This window comes from Lathamus discolor, chromosome Z (genome assembly GCF_037157495.1).
Source record: "Lathamus discolor isolate bLatDis1 chromosome Z, bLatDis1.hap1, whole genome shotgun sequence".
NCBI lineage: Eukaryota > Metazoa > Chordata > Aves > Psittaciformes > Psittacidae > Lathamus > Lathamus discolor.
This window is the reverse complement of record NC_088909.1, coordinates 76,420,111-76,432,198: the sequence shown is the minus strand read 5'-3', so window position 1 is coordinate 76,432,198 and position 12,088 is coordinate 76,420,111. Positions and strand designations below refer to the sequence as shown.

General features: G+C 37.1%; 1 protein-coding gene across 4 annotated transcripts in view; it reads left to right on the top strand.

Annotated features, from left to right (window-relative positions):
• The window catches only part of CNTLN (centlein), a 199,616-nt gene that overhangs the window by 83,151 nt on the left and 104,377 nt on the right, over window positions 1-12,088 (top strand). For all 4 annotated transcript variants that reach the window (XM_065661947.1, XM_065661945.1, XM_065661948.1 and 1 more), the window contains one exon: window positions 10,730-10,855. In XM_065661947.1, coding sequence (XP_065518019.1) covers window positions 10,730-10,855 — 126 coding nt within the window. The remainder of the gene's footprint in view (window positions 1-10,729; window positions 10,856-12,088) is intronic.

Genomic DNA, 12,088 nt, shown 5'->3' with positions numbered 1-12,088 from the left:
AAACCTTCCAGTAACTATGTAACAAGCTTTTTAAAAGTGAAAATGCTAGAGAAAATGCTGTAGGAGTTCTTAAAAAAAAAAAGGCAAACCAAACCATTATATTTAATAAAGACTCTGTGGCACCTTTAGAAAGTACTAGTTCGTGAAGTATTGCTTCTATGAGTATAAAAGTGTACAATACTTTAACCAGAAATCCCCTGGTCTTCTATCTATTTCTAATGTCTGCAGGTTTTTAAAGTAACAGTAATATGAATTAAAATGATTATAACAGATTGAAGTTTTGATTTTTTTTCACTTACTAATGCAGTTGTGCAGTTTATGTATGCATAAAAGTCTTTTTACAAACAGCTAAGTAATCTGTAAAATAGGGTTAAGTAGCCTAAGTTGGTAATTGGTTAATAGCCTTAAGTTGGTAGGTGTATTTCTTAATTAAAAAAAAAAAAGTTCAAGTAAAAAAAATAAATATATATACATATATACTTATATAACTTAAGTATAATTACATTTCGTTTATCAACTGGCAGAATTCCTGTAGCTAGGTTTTGTTGGGTTTTTTTATATACTGCAAACCTTTTGGTCAATGAAGAAGAAAGCCAGTTTTCTTTTAAATGTTCTTTTCAATATACGGCTTGTCTACTCATTTTTCGATTTTCCTTTTTTATTCCTCAGTGCAGAATTAAATTTTTTTTCCAGTTGTAAACTGGCCTTTTGCTGATCATAGGTGTAAATGACATCTGTTTGCAACTACGTATGGCCTAAATTATGCAAAATGAGCAATAGAAATTATAAATAATTTCTATTAATAATTAAGGAACAGTCAGCAAAATCATGGGCAACGTTTACTCTTTGACAACATTCCTGTGCTTGTTTGCTGCATGAGGAGTTGGGCTTTTTCTGAAATAAATGCTTGGTATTTCTAATTTCGGATTTATTTATGGAAAGTATGAGTTTATAGTATGCTTCATGAAAAGCTTCATATTCTGCATAGAAAGAAATAAAATGGCTATGCCCATTAGTATGTTTCTGTCAAATTCTAAGCTTGCTAGTGTGTTCGCTTGATTGATTTTAATCAACTTTGAATGGTCTCATTTCTTGATTGGCATGAATTTGGAGATTTTATTTGTTTGCTTAACCTTTTTTACACTGCCATTTCTGATTTTTGTCAGTGTACCGGATTTGTTTTACTTGGGTCATACCAGTAATTGAAATAGTAGGAACAAGTGATAATTGTACCAAATTATTTGTTCTCTATGAGTATGTATCTTAAGAATATGTACAAAACAGTTGCAAGGAAGTCAGGTTGTCAGAACTTTGCTAATTGGGGAAAGTGTGTGTAAAATAAAACTTCTAGTCAGTCTCACTAAGGTTGCCTTCTGAATCAAGCTTTAGTTGACTGAAGGATTTACTGTTTCCTAACTTGTCATTACTGTCAGAGCACTGCTGACAATAGGACTTTCATGAGTTTGTCCCAGTCAGTGCAATGAGAGGTCATCTGGGTCAAATCACGCCACTTGCACTGACTTTTTAAACTAACCTGCCCTTTTATTATGCATCAATTTTTGGAGGGGATTTACACCATCCTTTCTTTCAGCAATAGTGTTGGGTGCTGACTTCCAGGTGCCTGGATGCGTTGACCTTCTGGGAGTTATATTATGTTTGTCTGGCACAGCTGTTGCAAGGTTGGTGGTGTTGTCTGTCCACAGCCTTAAAGCACTGTGGAGGAGGTTTGCAGTAAAGCATTTCACTTTGTGATTGCCATGGACTGCCAGAACAGGTATACTGCTGTTACTTATGCTAAGCTAACAGATTTTTGCCTTGTGGTTGTAATGCAGTGGGGTATGATCACAGATAGTTAATGAAAACTCATCTAAAAGGAGTAATTTATCACGCCATGGTAATTTAACCACTCTTGGTCATGTGTACACATATGAGGTCTCTATTGGATCACTGGGGATATGACTTAAAGATAGCTGGTCCCAGTGAAATTGTATTTTGGTCTGGACAGGTTTTGTAACACAGCCACTGTGAGCAGTGTGTGGCAGCGTTTTATTGTACAAAGGGATTGCTGTGAATGGATTGATAGCTGGGAAGGGTCCTGGAATTCAGTGGCATCATGAAATTACATACCTGCCTTGAGTAACACTGTGATCTAGAATCACCATTCATTTTTTCTGTGTCTTCAGTTTAACAACAACATGTGTGATGTCTAAGTTGATAGATATATTGGAGACCAGTTGTAGATTTACATAAAGAGCTACTTTTCTGAGGTAGTTTTTAATTAAGAATAACTTTGTTGACAGAATATGCAGTTAAGTGGGCTTTATTCTGCGTATTTGATGGGTTAGTGATACCAACTTGAAATTTACCAGGAACAGTCTAGGAAGTCAAAACATTTTGTCAAGAAATTTTGACAGCATTTGAGGTGCAAAATACCACAGCAGAATAAGTTGCTGCAGAAGAAACATCTTTATGAAACAACCATTGTTAAGACTGTAAATTTGGATTTGGAAAATGTGGTGCTGGTGGTAGTGTGAAAATGTTATTTAACACTTAGGGGCCTGGATTTGATTATGAGTCATTAACAAAACCAGAATTATTTACATGGTCCTGTAATATTGGTAATGTTCTGTTTGTCTAGGCAGTTTTAGCCAAATCATATAATCAATCATAGAATAGTTTGTGTTGGACGGGACTTTCAAAGGTCATCTAGTCCAACCTCCCACAATGAGCAGGGACATCTCCAACTGGATCAGGTTGCTCAGAACCACATCCGGCCTGGGTTGGAATGTCTCCAGAGATGGTGCATCCACCACCTGTCTGGGCAACATGTGCCAGTATTATACCACCCTCATTGTAAACAATTTCTTCCTCACAAACAGCCTAAATCTCCCCTCTTTTAGTTCAAAACCATTACCACTCGTCCGGTCACAACAGGCCCTGCTAAAAAGTCTCTCCCGTCTTTCTTATAAGCCCAATTGAAGTATTCAAAGGTAGCAGTAAGGTCTCTGTGGAGTCTTCTCCAGGCTAAACAGCCCCAGCTTTCTGGTTTTGTAGCTCTACCTCTAGACCTGCTTCATCAGGTCCATATCTTTCCTGTACTGAGGACTCCAGAGCTGGACATAGTACTCCACAGGTTGGGTCTCACCAAGCAGAACAGAGGGGCAGAATCACCTCCCTTGACCTGCTGACTACACACCTTTGCATGCAGCACAAGATGTGATTGGCCTTCCGGGCTGCAAGCACACACTGCCGGCTCCTGTTCAGTATTTCATCCACCAATATCGCCAAGTCTTTCTCCTCGGGGTACTCTCAATCCATTCATTCCCCGGCCTGTATTGATACTGGGGATTGCCCTAACCCAGGTTCAGGACCTTACACTTGGCCTTGTAAAACCTCATAAGGTTTGCATGGGCCCAACTTTCAAGCCTGTCCAGGTCCCTCTGGGTGGCATCCCGTCTCTTGGGCATGTCAACTGCACCACTCAGCTTCGTGTCATAGTTCGGTATGCTTCCGATTTTCTTTGTTCGTAATGTACTATTATTTTCTACGTATTTCAACAGCCTTCTTTAACTGAACTAGAGTGTCTTATTACAATGCAAAAATCTGAAATAGAGCTTTTAGAGGAAAAATTGAGAAAGCAAATCTTAACATAGCAAAGCATAATTTGTATGCTACAGAAACTCTGGAAAGCAACAGTATAAGGACTGAAAAAAAAGCATGAGGTGGGATAGTGTTATTGTCTTGTGTGTTTGTGTCTAAGTCAGTCTGGTAAAGCCAAACATTTTTGCTCAAGGGTCCAGATAATAATTTTAATATCTGTTGATGCTGCTTATAATTCTGGAAGCTTGTTTGAATGGTTTTTGTGTTATCTGCCAAAGACTTGTTAAAATAGCTGTTGGGAGTAGAAGGTTTTACCTTATTAAATACTGAATAAGGGATTCTTAATTAAATGAAGTATTTGAACAATAAATTCTTCTTAAATTTGTTAAAGTGAATATCAGATATTTTGTGTTTATCAGAATGAACATTTTTCGTTGGAATGAAACAGGGAATAATATAAATTGTGACTATAAATTAAAAAGGTGGGTTTTTTTCAAATTCTTATGTTTTAAAGTATGGTGTAGTGTTTTTTTTATGAAGAATGCCAACAGTGTCCATTTGAAGTTTATACTTTCAAGCGTTTATTACTCAGCATAGAACTGGACTTGCTGTTAAATTTAGGTACCAAATAACAGTAACAGTAAGCTGTAGGTACTCAAATAGATCCATAAACACTTCTGTGGCTTTAATTGATCTGTGAAATTAGCCAAAGCTATGATGGTTTTAGTGTGTTCAGCCTCTTCCTCATCTAATTTTTATTTTTATTTTTTTAATTGTGCTTGCATAGAATATTGGAAACTTGGAAGAGATTTCTGTATCAAGGTTACAACTAGGAACATGCTTCTGTGGTGGTATAGTCTGCAAGGGTGGACCATCATTAGGAGAGTATTTGGTTCAAGACCATCTTACCTTCACATACTTGTGAGGTGGGCTGATGCCAACCTCATGAATTTTAATCATGACATGTGCAAGGCCTTACACCTGGTCAGAGCAATCCCAGGCACAGCTGTAGGTTGGGCAGAGAAGAGATTCAGAGCAGCCCTGCGGAGAAGGACTTGGGAGTGTTGCTTGATAAGAGACTTAACACGAGCCAGCTTCAGTGTGCACTTGCAGCCCAGAAAGCCAACCCTATCCTGGGCTGCATCAAAAAGAGCATGATCACTAGGTCGAAGGAGGTGATCCTGCCCCTCTACTCTGCTCTCATGAGACCTCACCTGGAGTATTGTGTGCAGTTCTGGTGTCCTCAACATAAAAAGGACATGGAACTGTTGGAACAAGTCCAGAGGAGGGCCACGAGGATGATCAGGGGACTGGAATACCTGCCATATTTCGACAGGCCGACAAAGTTGGGGCTGTTCAGCCTGGAGAAGAGAAGCTCCGTGGAGACCTCCTAGCAGCCTTTCAGTACTTGAAGGGGGCCTATAAGGATGCTGTGGAGGGGCTCGTCTTTAGGGACTGTAGTGATAGGACAAGGGGTAACGAGTTAAGCAGGGGAAGTTTAGATTGGATATAAGGAGGAAGTTCTTTCCTGTTAGGGTGGTGAGGCACTGGAATGGGTTGCCCAGGGAAGTTATGAATGCTCCATCGCTGGCGGTGTTCAAGGCCAGGTTGGACAGAGCCTTGGGTGAGATGGTTTAGTGTGAGGTGTCCCTGCCCATGGCAGGGGGGTTGGAACTAGATGATCTTGAGGTCCTTTCCAACCCTAACTATTCTGTGATTCTGTCATGTTCTCCTTCCTTAAAAACATCTTGGTTTTCCCACATTTGATATTTCATAACTTTTCCTTTCAAAACTGTATGGCTTGTTCTTTCTCAATATCCTGCACTCTGTGCTAGTCTGTGGAAATGACATATTTTAGAACATTTGTTTAGGAGCATGCTATGAAAGTGTTTAGGGAAGGACAAAATGCTGTACGTGCAGTGTAGAGTGAAGAATATAAGGTGAGAAACAGCCCTTCAAACACCAAGGTCAGAGAAGGAGGAGAGAGAGAAGGTGCTACAAGTGCTGGAGCATGTATTTTGTTACAGCCCATAGACAGAACCAACATGCAGCAGATCTCCACACTAGAGCTTGTGGAGGAGCCCTCACCAGAGCAGATGTATACTCATTTACAGAAACCACAGCATGGGAGAGGAGTCTATGCTGGAACAGGTTCTTCTGATGTGAACTGTGGCCCATGGAGGACTTGCTCTGCAGCAGATTTATCCTGAAGGACTCCAGCCGGTGGAGAGGCCCCATGCTGGAGCAGGGAGAAGGAGTGAAGAGGGAAAGAGTGGCCAGGAGGAGCAGTTATATGTTGACTGTAAGCTCCTGCTGTCCATCCACCTGCACTGCTCAGCAGGGAGTTTGAGGAGTCAGGAGCAAAGCTGAACCTGGGGACCAGGGTAGGGTAAGCCATGTTGGTTACAAATTTTCTTTACTTCTTACTATCCAAATATATTTTAATGACAATAATTTAATTTTCCTCAAGCTGAGTCTGACTATGGCAGTGAATGGTAAGCAACCTCAATTTCTTTCTCTCAGTCCATGAGCTTTTTCATTGTATATCTCCCTATTCTAGTGAGAAAGGAGAGTTAGTGAGCAGTTGAGTTGGTATTTAGCCCTTTGCTAAAGTTAACCGACCACAGTGTCAGTTCTTGTTTCCTCAGAGTAGCGTAAATAGGAGTGCTGTGTTTGTCATGAATTGATCACTGTGTCAGGAGTAAAGCAGTTGCACCCACTCAACAAAAACCAAATACAAACTTTTAAATCCTATTGTAGGGAATCTTGTCCCCTTTTGATATGTAGATCCTAGTCATGCTCTTTCAATACTTGGGGCTATTTGGTATGTGTGTTTTTTCATGTGCGCACACAGTATCTTTTAAAACTTTTGGGAACTAAATTGGCACGCTACAATTCCTTTGTATTTAGGCAAGACATTAAGGAAAACCGTAGAAAGATTCCCACCTTAGGATCACAAAATACACATACAAAATAGAAAACATAGTAGGCTATAATTACTGATTTTCCCTTTCAATGAAATATCTTCCTATTACTTTGTTATTCAGTCTTTTATGACAAAAGTATTCATGACAGAAGCTATTAGCACATGATTTGACTGGAAGAATGTTGAATATACAGTTCTTGTTTTACAGTGGTAACACTTTTGACTTCACAAAGTCTGTTGTGTTAACCCTTCACACACACCCTTAGGACACAAAAAGAACAAGTAAGCATGGAATCACTTCTGTTCAGAATGACACTGCTTTGATTACTTTCTGCTCTAAAAACATGAATGTTTTAAAGAATAAATAATTTGAAAAGTGTTAGAAGAGTCTGCGACAAAACAGGAACTTGCCACTAGTCTGATAATTTGGGATGTGTGGCCACATGACTGTATGCTTCCACCTATGTTTGGTTCTGCAGAATGCAATTTTATATATAGATATATTTATATATAATTTTTATACAAATTTATATGAATTTATATATAAATTTTATATACAAAATTATATCTAGATATAGGTTAGTGTTGGCTTTTTGTGAATTGCAGAATTCACACTCCTACACACTCCTACTGTCATACAGAGTAACAGAAACAACTTATTTTGTGAGTCAGGTAATGCGGTGGCTAAAAGCTTTGTTAAATATATACAGTCTTCATAGAGCTCTTTTTGGAGCTTAAACTTTGTAACTTTGTGACGTGTGTATGATTTCTGTTACCTAAACTGCTATCCATATCTCTGCTGACTGATTCAGTAACTCAGCCCTTGGGTTTTTATAGGTAAGCTTTCTCAGTGCATGGGAGTTATAATTGCTTTTTATTGATATATATTCTACAGCATTCTTCTAAGTCTTTAATGTCAAGATATTAAAAGGCATGAGTTAACTTACAATACTGATAAAGCTCCTGTTGAAACACAGTGAATCAAGAATTTCCCATTTTTCTTCTTTAAAAAACCCCACCTGAATCTTGTCAAGCTCTGGTCCAGCTTCAGCCAAGTTTTTGTTTCTTCAGCTGGTAAAAATCATTGAGATTCCTGTCCACTGTCTTCAGTGCTATATCCTGGCAGACAATGACCTGATCTGTCTGTGCAGAAGAGTTCTCCAAGACTTTTCATTAAAAGATCCATCTTCCTTTCTTTGCCTTTTCTTTTTTTTTTTTTTTTTTTTGACTTCTTTTTCGACTCCATGCAACACAAACCTGTTGAAATTCAAGAATATGACTATTTGCAGCTCTCTCCCATGGTATCTTTCATGTATGCAAATAGGTAAAAGAAGGTTGTTTAGACAGAGGCATATTTTCTTTTTCTGCTTTTTGTAACTCTGTTAACAGTTAATGTATGTCCCATCCACTTACCAGCTACTTCTTACATTAAATCTTCCATCTCAAAGTTTCGTATCTTTTCATATTACAAAGGCTGTTTAGTTTTCTACAGTTTGGTTTAGTGTTTTGTAAGTATTCTTTAGGATCATTTGATGAAAAATCTGTTGTTGCCTGTAACTGACTTGGATTAACATTCTTTGCTCATAAAACTGGACTAAAAATATTAAAATTGGTGTTTATATTTAATACAGGTATGGATAAATTACTTTGGAATTTGAGGACTGAATTAAAAATTAAATGCTTAAATCTCACAGCAGCAAACTGCAGTTGTGAGAAGAGTATTGCAGATACCATCCTCCAAACTGAGTTTTGCAGCAGCCCCAGGCAATCAAATTACAATGTATTTTACTACGCAGACTCTTCTGTCTTAGTAGGAAAATTAAACTGTTTGCCTCCTTAGCAAAGACTGGCTTTGACCTGCCTATGTGGAACTGAAAAGCCCAGACCCAGCTCCTTCTCTCCACAGACCTCTAGTCTTATCACTAAACAGGAAAAACACGTTCAAACAATAGAATATTTCTTAATGCACATCACCGATCCCATGTGTTCTCACAGGGAATTATTTCCATGTCCATGAGTAGTTAGAATGTTTCTCTCTTTTTTTTTTTTTTTTTTTTCCCCTTGGTTTTGTGATAAAGATTCACAGTGCAATTCCAGGTAGCTATATATGAGGTCTGTGTGTGTATACAAGCACACACACACATAAAGAAAAACTGTTGTGTACTCACTGTATCTATCACCTTTGATTAAAGCAGCAAGACTATGAGTTTTATGTTTTTTGCAATACTTTTCTCTAAATTCTGCTGTAGAGTCTCTACATTATTAACAGTGTGGTGCCAGTTGGTCCACTTCTTTTCCTTTGTTGTCCTCTTTGACAACAAATTGAGTGCTTTGACCTTTTATTCCTGGTTTCAGAGAAATACTGTGTTTTCTAAGTCTCCTGTATACAAACATAAAGTTTAATTAGGAAACACTTACTGGAAAATAATACATTCTGGGGGTTTTGGGTTGGTTTGTTTTTGTTTTTTTGTTTTGTTTTTGTTTCAGAAGAACGAGTATGGGTATGCACTGATTATGAATGAAGATAGGAGTTTTATTTAAGATCTTGATTTTATTCAAGAAATCTGGGGCTTTGAAAATGCTTATGTATTTTAGTATGTTGGTCTTGGGATGTTCTGTTTCAGACACCTGAAAGAAATCAATTTGTTTTGATTATTATTAGTGTCTATGAATTGTTTTAAAACTTTGGATGTATCTCTGAGAATTATTTAAAAAAATGTAAATTGATAATCTTAATATTTTGTAGAGATCTATTCTGAGTACAATGTTATACTGACGATATAAAACCATAACATTGGGAATACTGTTGTAAATGTTGATTAAAACTTTCCTCTAGTTTCTTCTGTTATAAAGGGACTGACAGGAATATACAAAATATATCCATTTGGCAGTCAGATTTTAAATGGCCTAAACTTTTTCCAGATGCTTGTTTTGTTTGGGGTTTTTTTGTGGGGGAGGACAGAGGGATGAGGAGAAGGTGGTGTTGTCTTTTTTTTGTTTGGTTTGGGCTTTTTTTGTTTGGGTTTTGTTTTTTAATTTTTATTTTTTTAATCTCATTCAGGCATTTTTCAGAAGCAAAAGCACCTTGGCAATATTTAAATTCTCAAATATGCAATGATATTATTTTCTGATATTTCATTATTTTGTTTTATTACTCCTTTCTGAAACTGATACCATTTGAAGTGAAAATGTGATATACAGTGTCTTGTAAACATTTAATACTGAAATATAATGGTCAAAGAAAAAAACTGCAGTTGCTAATGAAGATTTTCTTTAGATAAATTGAGTGGAATTGTGGAAGTGTTGAAATAGATAGTATTTAAGAAGACTTTATCCTCAATTCCTTTTTATGTAAATCAGTTCTTTTACAGTGAAAATGGCAGCATGCAACAACAATAATCACAGTTAATATTAAGTTGGGGGTTTTTTTTATTTTATGTATTTACATAATAGCATTTTACCCTATTGATATTAAGTGTGTGTTAGTATTTCTCTGTCCTTAACGAAAGTTATTCAGAAAATCAGAAAGCCTAATTTGATGAGGTCTTTCTTTGCCATAAGGACGTATGACATAGAATGAACAGAAAGCTGCCCAGTTTAAGTATTACTTTTGCATATTCTTTCTCCAGATTGCTATATGAAGCTGTACATAATATAAACACATATTCTGGTCTCTAGTTAGTCACATTATAGTTAATGACCATATGGTCATTATGGTATAAGATCTACTGTCTGTTGTATTTATATTCCTCAAGCATATTGTTCCTTCAACTTCACAGTGTGTTAAACTATTTCAAAGGGAAAAAAATCCTTTCCCTCTTGTTTCTGGTTGTCCTATCAAGTGTAACCTTGGACCCTTATAGAGCAATTAGACCAGCCTCTATCCCCTCCTTTGTAATGAGGTTTCTTGCATTTCTGAGTCTATAACCCTTTAGTCTTCCCTAATGGGACATCATTATTCTGAAAGAAACAATGTAAATGTAAATGAATATTCTCATTAACGAGTCACAGAGAAACCTTTAGTGGTAGCGCTGTGGTAATTCTGCTTGTTATTTCTCTGGTATTCCATGCAGATTTTTTTTTTTTTTTATTTTTTTTTATAATTCATTATTAGTATTCAAAATTACTTCTTCTTTAATTCTGCATGTCTTTCATAATCCGGTGTTCCAACTAGTTCAACCATGTCCTTGTTTTATTCTCCAGGAACCACCTGTGAAACGTTCAAGGTCTCTGTCCCCAAAGAGCTCTTTTAGAGAGTCAGAGGAGCGAAGGAAGCTTAAAATAGCTGAAAGGAAGATTGAAAACTTAGAGAAGACACTACAACTAAAGGTGAACATTAAAAAATAAAAATAGAAAAACCCCTCTAGCTATAAGCTTGTGTAGATAAAGATATACCAAAATAAACAGGCATTTTAAAAATGCAAAATGCACATATCATTATGGACTGTAAGTGTGTTAGCGTCAGAGAGCACTCTTCTTTAGTTTGTCTTTTTCCTTTACTGCTAGGAATTTTGTGTTGGTACTCCTGCAGTCCTGTGGAAGTCTTAATTTGAGCTGCTGTCAATAATATGTACTTGTTGAATGCATTTCAAAATTTGTGTCTGAGAATATATACTTTGAGAAATTCATGTATTCATATTGGAATAAAGTGAAGCAGAAATTACAAATAATTTTTTCTTTTGTACAGTGAAGCCAGCCAGTATTTTAAAATGCTGAAGTCAATTATTTGGTACAGATTTACCGCTTGTACTCTTTGAAATCATGGCTCAGAAGCTGTTACTCTAACAAATGCTGTAAATAAAAATACAAACCAGCAAACAACCCCTCCACCATAACCATTGGTAGGAAAGCTTAATTGAGCATGTATTACAATTTCCCATTTTGTCCCCATTTTATAGGTTTTGTTGGTTTGGTTTTCTACTTCAAAAATAGCACCTTTTGAGTAATTTATTCAAACTGGACCTCAGAATGCAAAACCCAAACCTTGTGTCATAATTTCTTAAATATTTACAAGTCCTCTCTTCCCCCCCACCTCTCTCCGTAAGCTTCCTTCCTTATCCCCTTCTCTCCCTTCCTCTTTGTCTCCTCCTCTTCTTTCTCATCTCTTTCCCCTTTCCTTCCTTTCTTCTCCCCTCCCCTCTCCTGCCCTGGCCTGCCCTTCCCATGTTTGTTCAGAGTTATGGAATTTAAAAGATATTTTCAGTATATGTAGCCTTTAGCAGAGCTGGCTACATTGAACATGTGATAAATGTTGGGTAAGTGAAAAAATTTGGGGACTCTATAAACCACAGTGCTGAGTTCCTCCCTCACGCAAAAAGACACTCGTACGTGGTAAGTCAATTTTAGGAAAAAATGCGAGTGGGAATTATATTTTAGCACAAATGCAAAAGTTCCTCACCCTGTATACTTGAGAGGGTTTAATATAGTGTCTAATACACATAGAGTATATGAACAGGAAAGATGATTTAGACTTCAAATTCAGCCTTACAGTCCATCTTGCTCCTTGTTCCTTGGAGTCAGAAGGTTACTTCCATTTTGTTTTTTCTTTCTGTTGAGAAATCT